Here is a 24,600-nt window from a genome sequence, read left to right as displayed (position 1 = left end):
CACCGTTCTTCAAGCCATACGCTCGGCTGGCCTGACGTTAAAGCCCGAGAAATGTCATTTTGGTTTCAGTGAACTGTGCTTCCTCGGCCCTATGTCAGTTACGAGGGTGTACGACCTGACCCAGACAAAACAGGCGCTGTGGCAGTTCCCCACACTGCCCGACAAGAAGGTAGTGAGGCGCTTCTTGGGGCTGTGCGCCTATTACCGGCGGTTCATTGCAAACTTCTCACGTATTGCTGCCCCATTAACACGCCTTACACGAGACGATGTTCCCTTTTTGTGGGGTGAAAATGAGCAAGTGGCATTTTACGAACTACGCCAGCGCCTGCAAACACCTCCAGTTCTTGCGCAATTTGACCTGGTAGCCCCTACAGAACTTCACACCGATGCAAGCAATGTTGGTCTGGGGGCCGTACTGGTGGAGTGGCAAGACTGCTCCGAAAAAGTAATCGCCTACGCCAGCCGAACTCTTTCTCGTACAGAGAAAAACTACTCGTCTACCGAGAAGGAATGCCTCGCTGTGGTGTGGGCGGTTACCAAATTGCGCCTGTATTTGTACGGCCGTTCATTCAAGGTTGTCAGCGATCATCATTCTCTTTGTTGGCTGACTAACTTGAAAGATCCATCTGGCCGTCTGGCGCGCTGGAGTCGTAGGCTTCAGGAGTTCAACGTGACCATAATTTACAAATCAGCGAAGAGGCACACCGACGCCGACTGCCTTTCGCGGTCACCCGTCGAGCTCGCAGGTACCGATGATGTGGACGCTGCATTTTTGGGAGTCGATGCCGTCACCATTTCACAGGAGCAGTGCCACGACCCAGAGTTGCTCCCACTCATTAATTTCTTGAAGGCCGAAGTAAAGCGACTCTATGCCAGGTGACTGCGTCGTTTTATCTGTGGAATGATGTTCTCTATAAGAACTTTTCTGCCAGCGCCCGCACGTACCTGCTTGTCGTACCGGCATCGCATGCATGCTTCAATAAAGCCACGTCAGGTCATCTAGGCTACATGAGAACGCTGTCCCGAATCCGACGCAAGTACTATTTGCCAAAGCTACCCGCTGCTGTGAAACATCATGTACAAACATGTGCCGACTGCCAAAGACGCAAAGCACCTCCCGGCAAGCCTGCAGGTCTCTTACATCCAGTCGAAGTACCCGGACAGCCTTTCACCCAAGTTGGAATGGATTTTCTGGGCCCATTTCCAACTTCTACAGCCAGCAATAAATGGATCATTGTTGCAACCGATTACCTGACGCACTATGCGAAGACTAAAGCTACGCAGCGGGGCACAGCAGCCAAAGTGGCTCATTTTTTAATTCAAAACGTCGTCCTTCGGCACGGCACCCCAAAAGTAGTTATCACAGACAGGGGCACTGTCTTCACTGCAGAACTTCTTGACTCGGTTCTCGCACTAAGTGGTACAAGCCACCGGAAAACAACCGCATATCATCCCCAGACCAACGAACTGAGCGGCTTAATAAGACCCTCGCAGACATGCTATGCATGTATGTCGACGTGGAACACAAGAACTAGGATCAGATTTTGCCCTAGTAACTTTCGCATACAATACACCTCGACAAGAAACTACTCGAATGACACCCTTCAGCTTGGTCCACGGTCACGAAGCCACGACGACGTTGGAGGCCATGCTGCCGCACGAGTGTGATGACATACCTACTGATGTTGTCGAATTTACTCAGTGCGCCGAAGAAGCCAGACAGCTTGCCCGTGTATGTATCTGCTATCAGCAAAGACCAAGATGCAAAACGGTACGATCTTCGACACAGGTCCGTTCTCTACACTCCCGGCAATAAAGTATGGGTTTGGATACCCATACGCCATCGTGGACTTTCCGAAAAACTGCCAAGACGGTACTTTGGGCCGTACAGAGTGATCAGACGCCTCAGAGACGTGACCTACAAGGGGGGGGAGTCGTTCCTGACAGTGACAGTAGCTCCAGTCGCCGCAAGCACTTACCCGAAGTGGTGTATGTGGTGCGGATGAAGCCGTATCTGTCAAACTAAGTTTCGTTTGTTCTTTTCTGTTGTTGTTTTTTTTGTTTTGTTTTGCGTGTGTTACTCTGTGCCCTTTGTACCCTTTGCTAAAGTACCCTTTGCTTTGTACTCTGTACCCTTTGCTAAAGTTGTGCATTGGGACGATGCTTCCTTCAGAGGGACATAAATGTACTCTGATGAAGAGGAGGACTATGCGAGCAGGCATCAGCGTTTCTATCAAGGTGCGGCGAAAAAGTCGCAGTAGCGCGCAGTATTAAAAAGGCGACCTGCTGCTATTCCTCTTGATCAGGGCTGTGCAACCTCTGTTCTTGACATTGCGACAATATCGTACTCAGCGTGCTTCTTGGGATGCTGTACTCTGCGGCAACATCTGACTTCTTTTCTCCGCATTCAACTCTTCTAATGATTTCCAGCTTTGCGGATATTGGCAGGTTCTGCCGTTTCACGGCAGCCACATCAGCCATCTCTTACGGAGCGGACGAGCACTGCGTTCCGAGGACACGACTGCGCACACAATCTTGCAGCTTAACGAATGACAGAACACTTAAGCAGTAGCCAATCGCATGCAGGCGCACGTGGCTGTGAGTCAGAGAGAGAGTAGTTGAACTACTTTTTCTAGGGGGATGCTGTCCGAGAGAGGGAAAGCAGAGCCGCACATGCGTAGTTGGGCTAAACCACTTTGTCTGGAGGGGGGGGGGGGGAGACTTTGTGAAGAAGTGAAGGCGCGTGATGAAAAAAAACTTGATAATCTGATTCCTAAGATTGATGCCATGGCGTGTACAGCCGATCCTGACAGAATTTTTCTGCAAGCAGGAGGTCAGCTCATCCATACTGTCTTGGTGTAGCTGATTGTAGCTGAACCATGTCGTGAAGGGCATCCACAAAGAGAAGCTTCTCCGAAGGATAAAGGAGCCTGTTGTTATCACAAAAGTCTAAGCACAGCGAGGTCTCTGTTCGCCTTCTGCAGAGATACCAGAAGCTCATCAAAACAGTTACTGCAGCCACTTTTGACTATCGTCTTCCTGCCTTTGACTTTGAATAGGCATCGATTTCATTTCATCCACTAGGAGTCTGCCATGTTGTTTGAATTCATCAATTGATTGTTTTCTTGGCAATTTCTTGGCAATCTCTGCCAAGACAGAATTGAAACCGAACCCGCTGTTGTCCTTGCACGTGTAAATCTTGAGGCATGATCGACTAGGCAGCTGCAGTATGCCCTCGCGTCTCACGTGCTCATAAAACCTTCGGCTCTTCATTCTCATTATCATACATTCCAGTAACCAGTCTGGTTTGTACAGTATAGACCACTTATAACGTAACCGCTTATAGTGCAGGACCGGATATAGTACGGTCTTTTCAGACTCCCGTTAAGGTGGGTGGAGCTATGAGGAGTTGAGAGGGATGGTGAGGGGAGCCACTGCCACCGAAGCGACGGCGTTGTTGCCAAGGCCAAATGCGCTTATCTGCCGCCGTTGCAACTTTGCAACTGGGATGTCATCCGAGCCGTGAACGCTGCCCTCGGTGACGCCAAAGTGCCGCCCTGCGGCGCAATTTCCGATGGCCTCGGCAGCTAAAATAATTTTCCTTTTAAAGGCAGCTGGGGACTACTTTCGCGGTCCCGACATCGTGCGAGATAGACTAGTGAACGTGCCGATTCTTAGCATGGTCAAAATGGCGCCCGTTGAAAGCAGCAGCAGCCTACCGACGCCACCGCAAGATGATGCATGCTCCGCTACGAGTCTTGATGATGATAGCAGTTATCATAAACGAACCCGAAACTGCAAATTTTACGCTGAAAACTTTGGGATCTGCATATAATATGAGGCAGAAAGTTTACATGGTAAAATTTAGAAAAAAACCTCGTATTATACGCGGGTTTTTATGGTATGCGGGAGGGAGTGCCCTCATGCTCTCCGCGTGTTTCGGCGCCTCCCATACGAGCCGCTTGGCCGGCGGTCGTCGCACTTCCCAATTCTAGCCACTGTAGTAAGACTGAGGGTCACTGCCTATATTCGTAGTTTTTCGATTATACGACGCCCGGATTATACAACGGTTTTGCTTGGGCCCCTCGAAGTCATATAATCAGGGTTCCAATGTAGTATATGTGTATTTTTACTGCAAAGATAAGTTATATAATGCATTTTTCAAATCATTACCACCTTACCTTTCAATTTGTGCTGTTTCTAAAAAGTTCACATAAAATTTACCCTGCATAATAAATGCACCCACAACTTTGCTTCGGATTTTTGGGAAAAAAGTGTGTACATTACACGAGTATATACGGTACTTCGCCATCGCTTTCAATGCTTTGCGTTTTGAGCAATACTGACTTTTTTTATTGAGACGAATATTCGTATATTTTGAATTTGTGGGCGCCATTTGATGACTGCTAAGCATCGTCTGCCATGGCTTCCAAGATATACAGTGCCGCGTGATGCAGCACGTGCAAATGCTGATGCATTGCTCTCGGCGTGAACGGCACTGCACTCATGAGCATGCTATTATGGCCCAACCTGTGGTACCAGTGTGCAAGGTTCTGGAACATGTTCTTTTCTCTAACATAATTAAACATTCAAATGAGAACACCCTGTTAAACAATTGCCAGCATGGTTTCCGCAGTGGATTTTCCTGTGTCGTGCAGCTCACGGAATTAACTCGTGACCTAGAAAGTCTATTCGATAAAGGCGGAACGATTGATTGCATATTTCTTGATTTCAAGAAAGCTTTTGACGTTGTGCAGCGTGATTTGTTAATAGAAAAGTTGTCATGGTATGGCATTGACACTACTGTAATTAATTGGATAAAAAAAATCGGGGAAGTTCGCACTCGGTCGCGCAAAGCTTAGGCACAGCGAAGCTTACTGGCTGCTACTGCTAGGTATGAACTTGGTTGCTGCTGGGTCTTAACTTGGTTTAACTTAACTATGCATGTAGGAAGGTATTTTCAAGCGATCATTTTCGGAGGTACCTTCCCTTTCGCGACATTTCGCGTGACTAGCGCTGGACGCGTGGGCGCCTGCGAGCGACAGTGCTCCTGGCATGCCACAAACGCAGGCAGACTAACCAAGGTTGGCACAGTGCCAAGAATGCTGCTGCTTGCAGACGCCGAATGCGTTCAAGGCTAGCCACTCGATATCAATCGACCAGCTTCGCTGTGTCTTGCAAGCTTTCCCCTTTGCAAGCTTTCAGCTTTTTTTTTCTTTTTTTTCTCCTGGCTCAGCCTACCGCGGAGAGAAGAGAGGCAGGGGTCGGAAAGGCAGGAAGTTGGCGAGGAATGCGCACGAGGTCTCCTCCTCGTCCGGGTTGCCATGGCTATCACGGCTACGCTCCACAAATTACGGCTGGCTTGAACAGCTTTGCTGTTAAAAATGATCTGCAGCCTAGACGTTTGAGGGTTGTTATTAAAGTCGAGAAATCGAGCGAGGCTGATGTGATGTCAGGAGTACCACAAAGGCCCACTGCTCTTTTTGATGTATGTTAATGGCATTGTTGACAATATTAACTGTACTGTGCGTATGTTCACAGATGACTGCATATTGTACAGGGTTATTAATAATTTAAATGATTGTGCAATATTTCAAGGTGACATCGACAGGATGACACGGTGGATTTCAACATGGCATATGAACCTTAACGTAAAAAAAAAGAGTGCACATGTGTTTCTCTAAAAAGAAAAAGAAACAATTTCAGTCTAATTATAATATTAATGGGATGCAACTGCTGACTGTGTCAGAATTTAAATATTTTTGGAGTGTATTTTACCACTGATTTATCTCAAACGCGTCACATTGATCACATTACAGTCGAATGCCCCCTACAACGAATGCCGCTACAACGAAATTTCCGCCACAACAAAGATTTCAGATTCCCCGTCAGCTGCCCATTAATACAAGAAAAGTCTCTCCATACCGAAGGCGTTTTATTCGGTATTTCTGCTTCAACGAACTTTTCGTGAACGAAACTGACTGAACTGAAATTGGAACTGCCGAGTATTCAAATTAGAAAGCCCTTCCAAAGCTGTGAGGATCGTGTGTTCGCTTGAACGAGGTTTTCGCGAACAAAATCAAATTCAAAGTACCGATTTAAGCCACTGCAATCCACAGCCACGCTTGGTCATCACGTGCTTGCGCAAGACTGCAGGGGATCACCGCAATCGCTGCCGTTTTCTGTGTCCTGTCGAAATGTCTACGCCAACGAATAAGCGTAAATTTCTCTCTCTCGAAGAGGAGGCACATATGATCGCCGAGACAGAAAACAGAAGGAAACAATTTCGCAATTTCGCCCGAAAGGCGAAGCATCGATTGCAATAGACGATTATAGTAGACAGCTATACGAACTAAGGATCGTAGTTTTATCTGCCGTATAAACTTGTAAACATTCGCTTACTAAATTCCCTAGCATGGTGTCACGTGCGCACAGGTAAACATGAGAACATCTCGCTCGATGACCGCGGAAACTCGGTGTCAACAAGCTGGAATGAGAAGGCGCGGCAATAGCAGCGAGCGAATTGACCACCGTGCTGTCTCTCGCTTCAACGTGAACTAAACGTCGAAAGCACAACGCACACGACTCTATCGGCACTCGTTGCACTTTGGCCACATCGCAGATCGCTTTAAAGATGAGGACCGCGCGGGCGCGCATTTTGTGCACGGCGCAGATTGCTTTCACGATATGGCGGCCGTGCTGCAGCTGCTGTTGTCAACATGATGCCAATGTCTCGTCGTCTGGGGAAAAAGACAACCCGCTAGACACTCTGACTCCGGCAACTGCTTTGAAAGTAATGGAACCTTTTGACCTCATCTTAAAAGTTATCGGAGCCCACGACCATAACATTGCGATGGCTCTTTTTACGGACTGTGAGGCTCGCGCAACGCCTTTGCTTGCCGTGAAGCGTAAAACATCCAGGCTTATTGACTTCTCCAAATAAAACTTCTGGTAAGCGCAAGCTTGCCGACTTTGTCATAAATATGCAATGAAATTGTGATAATTCAAACCGCTTCATTGCGACAGTGCATGTGTCGCAAAATGAGTGTTTTGATCGCGCTTGGCCGGGCATGCACGTTGAGTTAAGCGTCGGCCGCAATGTAAGAAAAATTCTGTAACAGCGGCACGAAATGCATTCTCTCGCGAACTTGACACTTTATTGACCACCTTCGGTACGTATCAACCTTTGCCCCCACCCCATCGCAGAGATTTCCCGTGTGTACCGTGAATTTCGTTGTAGCGGTACTCGACTGTACTGCCAAAGCATCGTGTGTTCTAGGTTTTATGAAAAGAAAAAGAAACAATTTCAGTCTAATTATAATATTAATGGGATGCAACTGCTGACTGTGTCAGAATTTAAATATTTTTGGAGTGTATTTTACCACTGATTTATCTCAAACGCGTCACATTGATCACATTACAGTCGAATGCCCCCTACAACGAATGCCGCTACAACGAAATTTCCGCCACAACAAACTTGACACTTTATGTAAGAAAAATGTACTTTCACTTACATTGCGCAAAAGAAACACAAAACAATTAAAGCAAAGGCTCTACTCTCTTTCCAGTGTCCGATCAATACTTGAATATGCCAGCACGGTTTGGGATCCTTGGACACATAGACAATCTGGAAAGAGTTCAGAGTAGGGCTGTGCACTTTGTATTTAAGTTACACAAGGAATTTTAGTGTACCAAAGGCCAAAGAGAAAATTGGGTGGGACATGCTGAACAAACGTTTAATTCATAGATTAAAACTGTTCCATGATATTTTTCATTAGAAACAGGTATTGATTGCATGAAATATTTACATTTGCCTGACTACGTGTCTATGAGAGTTGATTATGAACTCAATGTGAAAGAAGCTTTATGTAAAACTAACGTGTTTAGCAAGTCCTTTTTCCTCAATACAATCCGTGACTGGAATTGGTTACCACATGATATTGTGAAAATAACCTCAAATGATACGTTTGTACAGTCGCTTCATGATGTAATAGTATAGTAATGAACATGCTGTGCTTGATCCTATGTTGCCTCTATTTTCTTTTTGTTTGTTATGTAATCCCCCCCACTGTAATGCCCATTAAAGGTGCTGTTGGTACTCTGGTAAATAAATAAGCCTCCTTGCAATTTTAGAACTGCTTACAGACAAGCTACTGTCTACCAGGAATGTTCTGGGAAATTGTGAAGATGTTTTTGCTGCTAGAACTTTAAAACCCGTATTAACAAAATTCTTCATTCAACTTCGTTGCAAGTACAGCTTCATTATATTGAGGTTTCACTGCAGTACAGTTGAACCCACTTGTAACAATTCTTGATGTAACAATTTCACTGGATTTTCCAACCCTGCCTATGAACCTGCATCCAGCTATAACGAACATATTAAAAAGCGCCATACTGCTATAACGAACACTTCGAAACCAGTCGCCGTAAAAGGAGGGTGCGTATGGAGATCCGAAGTATGGAATCTCAACCGAACTGGGTGCACAAGAGTTGGCGGTTACTGTTCGTCACTGCTATGTTTACATCGTTGATAAGTTCATGCTCTACCTTTCGAACTTTGTACTTTTCCAGCTGAACCAACATAGAAAATGCAACTTCATGACTCTCGGCACTCAATGTGTGGCTGATGCTGGAGCTGTAATCTTCGAAAAATGTCCGCATGCCGCAGTAGTTTCTGCTTCAATCCAACTAGAACACTTTGCTATCATATGCAGAATTCCTTGTTTCCCACTGATAGCAAATTATATCACAAGCTCTTGTAAAAAATATTGCGTTGGCTGCACTTGTAGTTGTGAAATGGCAGGTGATCAAAACCACTCGGGCGCAGTTTTAAGGGAGCCACAAGCCACGTTTCATTGTTTAGATGACTTTTTTTAACAGAAACTTGCAGCTTGATGCGGGAAAGTGCTGAACACAAAAATGAATTGCATTAATATGGAAAAGTAAGCCAGTTAACTGGTTCATGTTGAAGTTAATGAAGCTAAAAATTTTTAATCAAAGTGATGTCGAATCATAGCTGCCAAAGCCAGCGTCACTGTCTTTATTGTTGTACGTTTTAAAGAACAACTTCATATATAACGAACTACTGATATAATGACCACCTTTTGCAGAACTGTCGAGTTCATTATAAACGGGTGAGACTGTACATAAACATGTATAAATGCCACACCATGACCTCCGAGACTTCTAGCGTGGTGCGCTTGAGCATTGGCTGACCTTGGAGATCATGTCCCATCACCGTGCTGGTTCTCAACTTTTGGCGTCATTTTTGGCAAGCAATAATGGCTGCATATAAATTTTTAATCATGTTTTAGCTTAGGCACCGAAAATATTTATTTCTGCTAGCTTTCTGGGATGCATCAACTCGTATTTCAAACGTTGAATTTCCGTGACTGCTCCTGCGTATCTCCAATATGGGGAAACTAGGCCTTTTATATGGTCCAAACTTTTGCTGCAGTTGCCCTTTAAGAGGACAGCTGCCCGGCAAAGACTGTTGATTATCTGTCTACAGAGATTGTTCTACACGTCCTTGTGCCCTTTGCCATGCCTATTCCTCTCAGGGCCGTGGCCTGCAAGGACCCGTTTTCAGAGGAGGTGCGGTGCACAATATTGAACTCGTGGCAGCCGCAGGAGAGTGACCAAGAGCAGCTCCTCGAGTCTTCCGGCAAGCGCCCTGTCCTCAAGGCAGACGCGCAGATCACTCTGGGTAAGCACTGTGCGTTCATCTGGGACTGTGGCGGCTTTGCAGCATCGCGGTTCGGGAGCTGTGGCGTTTGTCTGCCGAGCACAATGAAGGGCTGGTGGTGGACTACTGTGTATTCTTGCATGAGGGCAGCACCCCTAAATTTGGGCTTCAATATTTCAGATAAAAATAATTGTGTGGGTCGCACTCCCTTCCCACGTGCTCACATCATCAACCACAGCTGCACAGCGGTATCTCTGTATGGTTTCGACACAGTACAAAATTGTGTTGCCGTCACTTCTTGGTTGTAATCACAGCTGATAAAATCTCTTGCTGGGAAGCTTGTTGACCGAAACATTTGGGGCCATGAAATTCATTTTCTGGTGCCCCGCAGTTTGTGCTGTAACACTTGCAGCGCATTTACATACATAATGTTTCGCATTTTGGTCACAATGTCTTTCGTAGGCAGTTGCATGCGTCGCACACACGAAGGTCATTGAGCATGACGAAGGTCTCCCGCATGACCCGAAGAGTGTGCAGTCGTTTGGTTGCAACATTTTGTTATCATGCAGTTGTCAGTTATGCAGTTGTCAACTAAGCACTGGTTAAATTTGTATTCTAGCAATCCGGGGCTTGTCCTACCGCGCCTTTGTGTACGCTTTGTGTACACACTTGTGCAGCAAGCTTCCGGTGCTCCTGTGCCAGCTCAAACTTAGATACTTAGGTGCTTTCGACTGTAACAATTCTTTCATGTTCTGCATGAGAATTCCAGTAGTTCTTTTTTACCGCCCAACCCTACACAGAGCACTGTCCAAACCCGCATCCGAGCACCAGTTCATCTTGTAATAGTGCGGTTGCAGTAAACCAGATTCCTGCTTCTCCAGCTTTGCAGTTACAGTCGAATCTCGATAATTCAAACTCGAAGGGGCCCAAAAATTTGTTCGAATTAAAAGAAGTTTGAATTAAAAAGACTTATTCTTGAAGTATTCATGCACCATAGCACGATGCACGAATGGTACAAGTCGTGAAACATCACAGCACAAGCACATTGCGAGTGAGGACCACGAAACTGCCCACGCTGGCCAACGCTGGCTTGCCGATGATGGCAGGAAACGAAACATCGAGGAACGGACTAAGCTGGTGCCGAGCCGGCGGGAGTGGCGGCGCCGATGGACCTGCGTGGAAACTGTTGAAGGTGAGGGAGGAGGGCGGCAGGGAAGCGGATTTGGCCTCGGCAAATCTGCCGCTTCCGTGGCAGTGGCTTCGGTGGCTCCCCTCGCCGTCCCTCTCAACTCCCTCGTAGCTAGCTCCCTCATCTTGGACAGTCTCAGTGCGCGCCCGCCGGCCCGGCGCCAGCTTAGCCTGCTCCCTGAAGTTTCGTTTCCTGCCTTTATTGGGAAGTGAGCGTAGGCCGGACTGGGCCTCCACCACTGCTTCCCTCTGCACCGCAGCTGCAGCGTTACCAACACGTCAAAACGTGACCAGAAAATAGAGGAAGTAGAAAGAAGAGTTCACTGCCATTTTCTCTGCGTGGCTGAGACGTCAGCATGTACGGGCGTATTCCGGCACTACGCAGAAATGGCGATCTTGCCATTTCACAGAGGGTGAAATGTCTATTGCAATTTTTTGTTTTCTTTGCTTGCGGCATTCGGGGGTCTCTCCTAAGTTTTTGCTCGATGGCAGGGTTGGAGCAATGCTGGTCGGAGGCGCCGCCACGCCATTTGGCTTGCTGCTGAGAGCATTCTCTGAGCGCGGTATGTTCGCAAATGCTTGCATGTTCAAATTACCAGCCGTTTTTTGCCTATTGGAATACAGAACTTTCACGGGACCACAGCGTCAGTTCGAATAAACCAGAATTTCGAATGAAGTGTGTTCGAATTAACCGAGATTCGACTGTACAAGCCAGCGACGACGAATGGAGCTATCAAAGCTCAAATAAAGGCATCCCAAGGTCGTTGAACATAGGGGCAAGCATGTAAGATTTTCAAAGTACACTTAAACCTCGTTATATTGAGACAGGATATAATTAAATAATGGATATAACAAAGTAAATGCAATTCTCCTTGAAATCCTCGGAGATCCATGTACAGTTGCCGATGGATTTTTTGGACTCCAAAAATTTGGACTTGTTGGATATTCCGGACTTCATAAATGCACCGTCAGGGTTCCCATAGAGCTAATGCATTTTCGCGATCGATTTTTGGGCTAAATTAGGCTCCAAAGTTCGATTTTTCCGGAGTAAATCGCATTCCGAGCCACGCTACCCGTTATTAGTCGCCGCCATGTAGGATTTTCCACTGACTTGCCCAGGCTTGGCTTTCAGTAGCCTGCTCTATCCCCTCCAAGATTTGGAGACGCAAGCGCGCGCCATCCTCCCGTCTCAGAGGTCATGCCCGCGTTTCCTTAGCTGACAAAACGCTCTAGGGGACGACACTTTTTCTTTTCTTACTTTTTTCAATCAGCACTATCGTCATAATCACTTTGCGTATTCCGTTTTTATTTTTATTTTTAAGTTCAGTTGATATTTTGCACGTGGTTTGTGTGCCTCGGAGATGTGCGCAGCTTCACATTTGTGGGATTGGCGCCACCTCCTGTGTCTTCGCGAAAGCCAAGTGGTGCGAAGCGTGGCCTCCGCGATCAGCTCCGGCAGCGCACCGTTGCAGAGCACTTTTCTGCTGGGCTACGCGCCGAATGGGACGGCCGGAGCCCACGTGCAAAGTAACGGGACTAATTTGTTCAATCTCCATGGCGATCTTCGCTAACGGAGATCGCCAACATGGTGACACTCTTGTCGACTGTATACGGAGATAAATCCAAGCAAATCTGATCGCCTCCAAGCGTAGTATGAGGCAGGGCATTATTAAAGATTTTTATGCCACTCTAAGCCTTATAAATTTAGTTTTTTATGGTGAACAAGTTTTTCGGACTATTGGTCCCCGCGAAGCCAATGGATATAATGAACTAGATTTGTCTTGGAAACCAGAAATGCCAACCGTTGCACACTGAGCATACCACTTTCTGCCGGTTTCCATACTCATTCTTCATGGCAGTCTGAAATTTCCCCATTGATTATGGGGTTGAGCAACACTGGTCTTAGTTACCGCTACGTGTAGCCGCATGCACGGTCACCGCGCACAAGTAGCACTTCTCTTATCGCAGCTCTCTCTTGCACTGGCACATAGCTGGCAAAGCTAGGCGCACCCTCCAAGATCTCGGAGGCTGCACCTAGCTGCAATATGCCACACCAAAAGTCCGCTCGATTTGCCTGCACCACTGTGAGCCAGTTCACTGAGGTTCACGAAAAGTTCAGAAACCGTGCAGCTCGATTTCCGTAGGGCAGGCACAGCACGACACTTGAAACAAATGCCAAGGTGCAGATGTGGTGCAGGTGTTCTTTCCAATTAATGTCCATAGTGTGAGTAAGGTTGAATGGGTCCTGGAGTGCTGGTATAATCGGCTTCTGAGGCGTAAATACCCTCATGCTTGCGTATACAGTGGAATCTCGATGATACGATCAGGCTAATACGAATTTCCGGAATGATACGAATTTTTCTGAGGTCCCGGCCGAGCCCCATTACTTTGCAACGTGCTAGAGAACGGTTATGAGTCGATTTTCGACCCGCGTCGGTTGATACGAATAAACGCCGCCCCACCGACGGCCGCGAAAGAGAAAAGTGCGCAGTCACGCGCGTTTTCCCTTTCTCTTTTGGCGCGGACGCGGCGCCGGACAGCGCGGAAGCCGCGACTCGGCGCGAAGAGTTGTTTGAAGCGGTGGCGCTTTTGTTGCTTTTGTGCTTTTCTTTTTGTCGCTTCGCTCGCTGCGGCGGCCGCGCTTGCAGCAAGCGAAGGTTCAGTGCGGTCGATCACTTCAACGGAAACTGAGCGGTGTAAGCACAGCGCATACAAAGGTCAGAGCCGTGTAGAGATCGCTTTCAAGACACGGTGCGCGCGACAACACCGACAGCCGGCACAGGCACAAAGTAGAACGCATTTGTTGGCAGAGTAGGAGCCCCCCCCGCTCCCTCCCTCCCGCGCTACCTTCCCGCTCTGCTCCTTTCGCGTGGGGAGATTGCGTCGCCAGTTACCCTTGCGCTCGGTTGCAAGATAAGCATTTGGCGCCGCAGCACAACGTCGCCCTCCCTCCCTTCCTCCCATACCCCCACGGCCTTTCGCGCAACGGAAGTCGCATTTGCTCTTCGCTATGCGTTCGCTGTCCGTGAAGGCGCGCGTCCCCCGCGCGCTTTCACTTGCACATACGGCGCGCGGTGATGACTTTATCGCCCTTGGACTCATGCTCCACGTCTCATGCTCCTCGTCTCATGCTCCTCCTCTGCATCGCCCTCGTTGATCTCCTCCCATCGGTGGGCGCACCTCGTGCTCGCTACCGCCGTTGTCGGCAAGATTTTCCCACGGAAGTCGCAATTTCGTCTCACGCGGCTGCAGTGTAAGCGGTATGCGTATACATGGAGTTCTATGGCAGGGCAAACGGGAGTCGGAAAAGGCTGCGTTGTAGCCAGTTCTACACTATGAACGGTTACGTTATAGGTGGTATATACTGTAAATGCTTTTTACGTACGTGTGCCTGAGTGAGTTCATCTCTCGACTCTTTAATTTAGCTAGTTTTAATTCTGTTTCGATGATACGAATTTCGGCTAATACAAATTTTTTTCGTGACCCCGTGAGATTCGTATCATCGAGATTCCACTGTACATGGCTGATGCACGTAAGCGAGATTTTAATAGCGCTTGCGCATGTGTGCAGTGTTGTCTGGTACGCTGCTGCTTCGCATCTGTACGTCTGCATCAGGTCAGTACAGTCAGTAGAGAGGGTGCAGCAGAATCGTGAACCATGGTGCCTTGCGCCTTTCCTGCACCTTTTGAAATGAATGGCGTAGTTTAGAGGGTGCCATTGCTGCACCGTGGAAACAAATGGCAGGGTGCTCACTTCATTAATGGTTTAGGTGGTGCAGATGAATCGTCCATACCTCTAGCCGGACCGTGCCACATATCAGTGATGATGCCTGTGCGTGGCGTGCTAAAAACCAGTGCCTTCTCTCTCATTGTGGCGTGCCACGCTGGCTGATGCAGCTAGGCGTTGTGCGATGAAGGGGGCTGACAGACGCTAGCCACGTCTACGCAAGTGACTCGGAGCCGAGTTCACCGAACGAATGCGCACACCCTTATTGGACTGCACCATAGATATAGAACGCATGGCATGTAGTGCCCTCTACATCTCTCCACCAAGATATGCACACAAGAAACACCAAACACTTCACAAGTCGTCTTCTTGAAGTCTTGACTCGACGCCCAAACCTGGTGACTCTCACTCTGCGATCATTGGAGACTCGTGGTGTCGCTGTTGCTGTGGTGTCTGTTACCATGGTCTGCTGTTCGTGCTCCTTGCGGTTTTCACTCTGAGCTGGCTCATCGTTGGGTCTGAATAGGGCACTAGATGCACCCTATTACGGACAAGCGGCGCGGTAGGTGTTTCCACGACGTACGAGCGGGGCTTCGAGGCTGGGCTGAGAACACACGCCGTATCTCACGGCTGCAGCGGAGGAAGGACGGTCGCGGCATGACGTTGATCGAAGTCTTTCTTCTGTCGCCTTCTCACCTTTTCGTCTTGGCACTTGACATCGTCTGGCGCAGGCCACTTCGGTTCGAGGCGGTCCACTGTCTTGGAAAGCCTGTTCGCTGGCTGCAGCCCAACAGTAGCTGCGCTGGGCTGAACCCTGTGATGCCTGCAGTGTCTCTGTACGACAGAAGAGCCAGAAAAGGATTGTGTGCTTCTTTCCCAAACAATTCTTTGAACGTGTGCACCATCCTTTCAACTTCCCCATTTGTCTGCGGGTAGTTTGGACTTGAGGTGATGCGTTGGAAGCACGGTGTGAGAACATTTAGATGTTGACACTGCGCGCGCGCGCGAGCGTCCAGATTATATTCGGCAGTGCGCGGGCGCACCGAGTAGTTCTGCTGCGAGCAGATACATGGCGCTGCTGTCAGCGGTCCCAGCTTAGGGGCGCCGGCGGCTTGACATTGAGCACTCTGCCTCCCTTAAATTTTCGTTCATAGTGGAGTGAGTAAAACCCAGTGCGCAGGAAATTCGTTATTTCAGATTAGAGTGATAAGTGTACCAGGCTTAATGCTTCGCTAACATGAAGGCATCTTACGCAGGGCGTGAATGACGTGAACACGGATCGATCGGGCAGCACTCAAAGCCCACTCAAGTTCCGCTCACGCGCACAATTTGTTTGTCTGGTCTAGCCATTCACCCAAGCATTAAAAAAAATGCATTGGCCTGTGTGCTACACCTCGATCAGATGAAAATAGGGACTACACCGGGAACTGTTGTATTTCATGCTTATCGCTGCTTCCGTTCATTCTTAAAACCGTTCAAGCAACGTTGTAGTGTCGCCTCGGTATAAATTAGGAAATGAAACGGTGCGAGCTTGCGATATGCAACGCACTAGAGCAAAGTGGCTGTTCATGGCTGGAACTTATGAGTGCACATCAGCTATATAAACTCTTTCAAATGGGAATGTATTAGGCGGGACGAAGGCAGGCGTCTTATCTTGGATTATAGCATCATTAATACAGTTTACTGATGAAAACCTGAGCAAATGCCTTTTTTATTCCGATTCCACTTAACATAGACTGTGTATATTATTCATTTGGCTTTCGTCCATTGAGGACTGAGTGGCTCTTGCAAGGTCTAAAAAAAGAGGCGACTTTCTTTTTTATTAAATTGCATAGGAGAATGTGCCAATGTAAGCGTGTTTAACAATGCATGCTACAGCCTGTCCACAAATACACTTACACCCACATCACAATAATCCCACATACCTTTTATTTTGCAAAGACAAAATACGAAAAAAATTATGCATGAAGAAGCTCGATAATTTTAATAGGGGATAACCATCCCAGAAGCTTACGCTCTCATACACTCCCACAATGGAAAAAATGTTGAATAAAAACATGCAAGCGTGTAATATACGCCGCATGCGCATTGTAAAAAAAAAAAAAAAAATCGGTAGCCAGGATGGAACAAATTTGAAAATCAGGCACACATCTGCACAGAAAACAGCAGTATTTTACAGGGTGCACAAAGATTTAAAAAATCGCAAATGTTACGTAGCTGCACAGAACCGTGGTAATGTTGTTGCCGTCCCTTGGAGATACTCAGATTATTTTTTACATTGTGCCTAATTACATAATTAGTCTTATAATTAATCCACTTCTTAAATATTATACTTAAATTAAATGTGTCAATGAGAAAATTGTAGAGCAACATGGAAGACTCCCATGTTGCTGTTGTTGACGTGGGAGCGGCCCGCTGTGCACTTAAGACTTTAATTTAATTAAAGTTTTACCTCCATCCATCCATCCATTAGAAGACTCCCGATACAGCTTTCTATTGCTCAATACGGGCTATGTAGAAGTGTTTTCCCGAGCGTGAAAGAAGCCCACGAATACACGCAAAGTGCCTTGAGCGGGCAGTCGCGTGGCAATTTTGCGTGTATTCGCGGGTTTCTTTCACGCTCGGAAAACACTTTTATGTATCGTGTATTGAGCAACAGACAGCTGTATCGGGAGTTTTCCATGTTGATGTGCAATTCTCTCGTTCACTTTTTATCCACTTATAGCATTAGAAAAGTTGATTAATCAATTATGAAAATAATTACGTAATTAGGCGTAACCCAAAAAATATAATCTGAGTATCTCCAAGCGACGGCAGACAATATTACCTTGGTTCTGTCCAGCTGCGTGACATTTGCATATTTTTAAATCTTGGTGCATGGTAGTTAAGCCACCCAGTATGTATATCTTGTAGATGCAGCAAAATTTGCACAAACTGCTGTGGCACACAGGAGGTTATCTCTTCCGCAGCGGTTTTCGAGGTTTATTTGACCGTGTGAGGGTTCATTGGACAGTTCGGAAATAAGGTGGGAGCTCTTTTATTGAGCTCGGTGTAATATACCGTAACCATGCATTTAGCTCGCCTAGCAAGGTGCAAATAAGGGCAGTTGCCTGTGAAAGGTCGGGCAGCAAGTGACCAATATGATAAGCCATGCTGATTAATCGCCTAACCCCAGCAACGTTCTTGGGAGGCTCCAAGTTGTGTAGTTTTTAGAGTTCGCTGGGACTTGGTGAGATACCGTTGGCGTCGATGACCACACCCAGAAACTGTCTTGACTGAAGCAGCATTTTGACTTGTTGAGTTTAACTCCTGCTTGTCGTGGGCATGTAAAACCCCACAAAAAAGTCACTTGTCGTGCTCTTCTCGATCTTTGCTAAAAACCAGGATGTCGTCTATCAAGTTGACGACGTTCGGTTGTCCTCCTGAATTGGAATCATTTCTCTCTGAATATACTCTGGTGCTGTAGCCAGGCCAAAAGGTAGGCAACAGTAGCAGTAGCGTCCAAATGACGTGATGAATGTAGTCTACTATTGGCATTCTTGGGACGATCGCACTTGGTGAAATCCTGCTGTCGCGTCCAGCTTCGCGAACACCTTGGTGTCGCCCAGTTGCCTGAGCACCCATTTGACCGTTGGAAGCACATGCCTTTCACAGAGAACTTCTTTGTTGAGCTTTAGGTCCACACATATTCGGATGCCGCCTGATGCCTTCGGTACTGCGACCAGACAGGTACACCATGGCGTCGGGTTCGTAATGTGCCTGTTGACACCTTGTTTTTCCATCTGGTCCAGCTCCTGCTTTGCTTAGTTGTACAGAGGAATGGGAATTCTGCTAGGTACACTGAGAGCAAATGGCCTGGCATTTGACTTGAGTCGAATAGTGTACTCCTCCCCTACAGTACCAAGCCCTTTGAAGATGTCCTGGCCAAGGGTTGCGATGCTTGCAGAGCTGGCTTGCTTTTCAGGTTGCTCTGTGGCGTCGATGAACTTCACGACTCCCAATACGAGGATAGCAGGGTACATCTTTTTTCAATAAACTACGCGGTGGGACAGGACACCAGGAAAGAAGTGAGACAGACGAGCGCAGACAGATGAATCCATGCCAACTTTCCCAGCTGTCGACTATTCTTGATAGCAGGATAGCCTAGTAGAGGTTTAGACTGAGAAGGCATGATGTCATGTACACTGACTGTACGCAGGTGCAGCTCTTCCACTCTGATGTAGCTGTGGATTAGCCAGTTACTTTCAAAGGATCATTTCCTGGACCAGCAAGATCACCCTCCAGTTTTTCGAGTCGCGACGGTACTCCCGAAAAAGTGCTTGGAACGACGGTAACTTCCGCTCCTGAGTCGACCTTGAACAGTAGACCCAAACAAACTTTGCGTTTGTCTCATGACTGGTCTTGACAGCATGCATCTCGATGGCATGCGACTGTCGGCTTTGCGAGCGTTGTTTAGCCAAGCAAACTGCTTCGACGGGTCCTTTCTTTTTGCAAAACTTGCAAACAGCTTTGTTGCCGGGACAAAATTCCAGCTTTTTGTCCGCAGAAGTGACACAATCTGTGCACGCTGGCGAGGCGCGTTTTTCATGATCCCGACACTTTATTACCTGACTGCCTTCTCGCTGGCCTGTGTTTCGCTGCATCAACGGTGACTGGCCCAGATAACTGGTTTTCTTGTTCACATTTTTCTCGTTCGGCATCTTCGTGCAGCTGTGCATGCAGGAGCGCTTTATCAAGCATCAAGCCAGAAGTGCGGCAGAGTTCCGATAACCTGCTGTTCAACAAACCAACAATACATCGGTTTGGAACGAGCCTGTCCTTAACGAACGCTGAGCCGTAGTTGCATCTTTTTACAGTGTCTCGCAATGCAGAATAAAAAGCATCGACACTTTCATCTTCTTGCATCATTCGATTGTGAAACTGATAACTCTCGAACTTCGTTAAGCGGGTGCACACAATATGAGGCGAACTTGTTTTCACAACGACTGAACTTCTTTGGCCGACAAGTTGAAAGATGCCAGCATGCATTGAGCTTGAACAGCCATGCAATAAAGAAGCGTTCGTACCCGAACCTTGTTAGTAGCTCGCTGCAATCTAGTAGCGTAGGCGTAGTCCTCAAATTGCTCAATTAAGGTAGACCATGCACTTGGGTCGGCGAAGTCGAAGCTCGATAGCTATTGGAGTCCTCGTACCCTGGCAAACGCAGCGTCTGGCTTGTTCGCCATTAGAGAGCGAGTGGCGGCCACTTCTGACATCATGTATGATGAAGGGTGCTGACAGATGCTAGCCGCATCTACACAAGTGACTCGGAGCCGAGTAGAATGAATCAATGCACACACCTTTATTGGACTACACCACATATATAGAACGCGTAGCTCCAGTGGGCCTCTACAGGCGTAAGCTCCGAAATTGTGTGAAACTGGCACAAGCCGGCCAAGCCGGCGTGCTCATGCATCTGAGCTGCGGCAGCCACAAGGCAGGTGGGGCCACGAGAGAGCGGTAAATCAGATAGTTTTGCCTTCATGGGCAGAACACGTCTGCGGTTCTGCAGGCTGCCGAGCTGTAGCCTTCATTGCATGTTTGATGTGTTGCACACCATTTGGCATATACTGCATTAAAGAGCAATAGTCGATATAATGAAGTAGTGCATATAACCAAGTAATTTCGGCTTCCAAACCTAAGAAACTCGGGCGCACATTTATGCACGCAAGGAGCGCGGCCCTTATGTGAGAATAATTGTTACATACCTGCCAGCTTCCTAGTTTTTTCCGGGAGACTCCTGAATTTCCACCACTCCTTTCGATTGTATGGACATGACCTGAAATTATCTGAAATCGGAGAACAGACCTTTGTGTGCTTAGGGTTCGTGAACTATGAGCTGCACCACCTTTTCATAGTAGTACAAAAAAAGGCGATGGAACGAAAAATGTTAGGCCTAACGTCAAGAGACAGGAAGAGAGCGGTGTGTATCAGAGAGTAAACGGGGTTAGTCGATATTCTAGTTGACATTAAGAGGAAAAAATGGAGCTGGGCAGGGCATGTAATGCGTAGGATGGATAACCGGTAGACCATTAGAGTTACAGAATGGATACCAAGAGAAGGGAAGCGCAGTCGAGGATGGCAGAAAACTAGGTGGGGTGATGAAGTTAGGAAATTTGCTGGCGCAAGTTGGAATCGGCTAGCGCAAGACGGGGGTAATTGGAGATCACAGAGAGAGGCCTTCGTCCTGCAGTGGACATAAATATAGGCTGATGATGATGATGACAAAAAAGGCCCTTAAATTCAGCAGTGGTGTGTGTCTGGGTGCTCATCTGGTCTTTCTCTTGCTTCCAGGTGGCCAGGAGGTCAAGGTGCTCCACCACTTGGCATCGGGCGCCTACGCACGGGTCTATCTGGCGCAGATATTGAACACCGACGAGACCTACCTGGACAGTGATGATAGTTTCGAAGTGAGAATTTCTTGTCTTCTGGCTAGTTTGGGCACGCCCTGTGTGCAATATCACTCTCAAGGGTGACTGTGCTGCTATTGTGTACTGCATCCACCGGAGGTGAATATGCGTACTAGCCGCCACACGTGGGCAAGTTTAAGATTGAAAGGAGAAATACCAGAATCGAACATGCTGTTGATAATATGAGCTAGGGGGTTTGGATTTAAGATCCTCAACATACTTAAAAGGCAGCACTTGAGGCGAAAGCATTAGATGTCTCTTGGGTCAAAAAATCCGTCGTCCGACGTTATGGCACCAAAAGTTATGGTGCCACCAACAAAGGTGGTTTCAAGTGCCCGTAAGTACTCGACCTTAGTTAATATACAGTTAATTAAGCCACTTTGAACCCTCAACCTTTCGTTTGAGTCGAACATACGACCTTTGTTGTTCATTAAGGTAAAGGTAATTGAATCACAGTTCATGAGTAATTAAGTCACAGTTAATTAAGATATAGTTAATTAAGACACTCAAACCCACAACCTCTGATGGGAGTCGAACCCTCGATCTTTGGTGAGAGAAAACACGCATTCAGGCACTCGAATGAGAATGTCAAGTAATTTAATGAAAGTCTCGTGAGTGCCCAGGCTTTCACCTTCATCCTCTTTAGTTTATGCTAAAGTGACTGAACTTTTTCATCAGCACCTGCTGTGACATTATTAGGACCCTGTTTCAAAAGTTTCAAAAGGGTAACTGGTAATAAACTAGTTGAGTTATAAGCTGTCTTGGTGCAAGGGTATCGTTACTTGGGTACTCTGATTGAATCCCAAATGGTGTCCAACTGCACAAGCCTTGCTCCACCTTGTGCAGGCGCCTTCCCAGATGAAGGTCGTGCTGAAGGCAGACAACAGCAGAACCAGTGCCTGCTGGGAGACCTACATCTGCTGCGAACTGCGCCGGCGTTTCAACGAGGCCTTTTCGGGGGCACCTGTGAGTGACCGCTTGGCCAAGACTTGTCACGAACTATGGCTATCAGCCACCAAAGATGCCAGTTGTGTGTGCCTTTGCAGTATGCATGTACTGGTCATGATAATCGAGCCACGCCACACAGGAAAGGCACTTGGGACACTTGGCCTAGGAAAAGAAATATACAGTGTAGACCGCTTATAACGTAAGTCGCCGGAGTCGCGAATATCTGCACTATAAGCGGTACCGCACTATAACCAAAACGATTTTCAAGCCCTGCACGTATGCAAAACATGTAGACCAAGCATGTAGACATGCTTTGTACTATCGCAGTGTAGCCGGTGCTCTTCAAGCTCGACAGCTTTGCAACGAGTCAAAACGAAACAACTGTTTGCCGCAACCGCTGTGGAAAAAACCGTGACCGCTATCGACGCGATTATGAACGGCAACTTTGCGGTGCTGAAGGAACGCGCCCGACGCACGCACCGAGTCTGGACGAATTAACTACCATTCTCTGCAACACTTGCAGTCGAAACCGCGGTCGCTATCTATGTGATCATCGATGGCGCCTACGCAGTTCTTGAGGCACGCGGTGTGGGGTCTCACACATGCTCTTGGGACAAAGGAACGACAAACAGTAGTGCAAACAATCAAAAGGGCATTTATTGCACCTTTCATACACTAATGCACACTAGCCGAATTACAACCAATAGAACATTCACACGGGCGCACGACAAATGAAGGAAGTCCAACTCACCGCGACCTGATAACGAGCGAATACGTTCGCCTCATGCTATGACACCATCGCCTAGTCGTTCACGCGAACGGTGGCGTGCTCGAACGATTCTCGTTCGTCCATACCAGTGTCCTGCTCTTAGCTTCGCGCGACAGTTGCGCAAAGCGGGCCGGCGCACGCACGAAGCGTTCGTGCGTGTTGGCCACCGATCCCCAAGCCCAAGAGGAAGCGCATTTGACCTTTTTCTTCCAAGTCCCCCCGCCGTTCGGTGGCGTTATCATAGCGACGCTCGCGCCATCTCTCGCAATGCGCTGCAACCACCACGACCGCCGCCCGCACTTACCCACGCGGTGAAGCCGGATTACAGGAGACGCACGAGAGTCGCGCATCCCCACAACCCCCCAACCTTAAATCGCTACACATACTCCGGCGAAACATGTCACATGGTCAATCAACGCACACATAGCGAACAAAAGTTAGTACATGCGACAGTGGCCGTGCCGAGGAAATGTCCACGCGTTATCCACAACATGGGAGCCGACATTGTCTCTGGGGTTCACCGCTGGCGTCCGTTTGTCACAGCACCACCTCTGCAGATTCGATGGCACGACTCCAGCTCAGGACTCTGGAGCACGAGCAAGCGTCGCTCGCGCTAACGCGCCCTGCCGGCAAGAGCCGCTGTAGCCGTTGTGTGCATGCCGGCTCTTTTCCTAGCCGCCGAGGGTTGCGAGCCTGACACAGGCGGCCGCCGTTGCACTGAACTGGCCTGTGGCATGTCCATCGCCTGGGGTAGCTCAATGGTAGTTCGGGGCAGCAGCGCTGACGATGTGCAGGTGACAGCAAACCAGGGGTGACTCCGCTCACGCTGCGTACACTCAACGCACTCGACAAATACTAAAGTAGTGCAAGGGAGAGGAATTCGGCATACGCATCACCCACGTGGTACGATGTTCAATTCGGCTAGCAAAATTTCGGGCGGCATTTCAGATGCTAAGTTCACGTGAACAAATCTTACTTTCTTGAGTCGAACGAGTAATTTCAATTCGTGCGTGTCGAACTAATGAGGGAACCAATGTGCGACACCTCAACACCACGGTCCACCAGGTTGTGTCCCTCAAAGTGCGACAGGCGGCTTTGTAAAGCCTTAGGCCTAATGCGTCGCTACCCTAACAACAACCGGTGTCCAAAAAAAAAAAACATCTCCCAAAATGGGCCCAACAGGCAGCCGCGAGGAGACATTAGCTCTGTGTGGTGGTCCTACCCCGCTCGGTGCACACAGCATCCGAGTTGACGGCGCCCACCGCCCCAGACGGTGTCGGAGCGCCCAGTGCCAGGCCGCAATACCAGTCAGCCCGTAGCTGCACCCGTGGCCCGCGGCCACCCGGCTCCCTGAGCCGCGACTTCCAAAGTCAAAGATATAGAAGAAGCTATTTACATCAGAAATTCGGACCACCCACGAGGCTTCAGGCTTGCCAATGCTCTGCGGGCGCTAGGCCTCGCTCTCCCAGGATGCAGACCACGTGGCTCTCGTACTGACGAGTGTACTTCAACAAAACACTTGTGAAAAGGCTTAGCATGTTGAAAAGTTCAAACACGCTACAGCAACCGTCGCCTCACTCAAGAAAGCACGCCACTGACACGAGCGATCAAAATCCACGCTAGGACTACGCTTCGGTTGAAACAAAGGTTGTCTCGAACCGAGCAAAACTGTTAAAATTATCGTCCGATGCCCCAAGAGGTCCACGTTGGGCAGCCAGATGTGGGGTCTCACACATGCTCTTGGGAAAAAGGAACGACAACACAGTAGTGCAAACAATCAAAAGGGCATTTATTGCACCTTTCATACACTAATGCACACTAGACCGCACCATGAC

General features: G+C 48.1%; 1 protein-coding gene across 2 annotated transcripts in view; it reads left to right on the top strand.

Moving 5' to 3' along the window:
- The window catches only part of LOC119458661 (mitotic checkpoint serine/threonine-protein kinase BUB1-like), a 169,812-nt gene that overhangs the window by 125,424 nt on the left and 19,788 nt on the right, over window positions 1-24,600 (top strand). For both annotated transcript variants that reach the window (XM_037720526.2, XM_049671339.1), the window contains exons 19-21: window positions 9,561-9,706; window positions 20,933-21,048; window positions 21,895-22,014. In XM_037720526.2, coding sequence (XP_037576454.1) covers window positions 9,561-9,706; window positions 20,933-21,048; window positions 21,895-22,014 — 382 coding nt within the window. The remainder of the gene's footprint in view (window positions 1-9,560; window positions 9,707-20,932; window positions 21,049-21,894; window positions 22,015-24,600) is intronic.

Source organism: Dermacentor silvarum, chromosome 7 (assembly GCF_013339745.2).
Source record: "Dermacentor silvarum isolate Dsil-2018 chromosome 7, BIME_Dsil_1.4, whole genome shotgun sequence".
Lineage (NCBI taxonomy): Eukaryota > Metazoa > Arthropoda > Arachnida > Ixodida > Ixodidae > Dermacentor > Dermacentor silvarum.
Note: the sequence above shows the minus strand (reverse complement) of the source record. Positions and strands in the feature narration are given on the sequence as shown.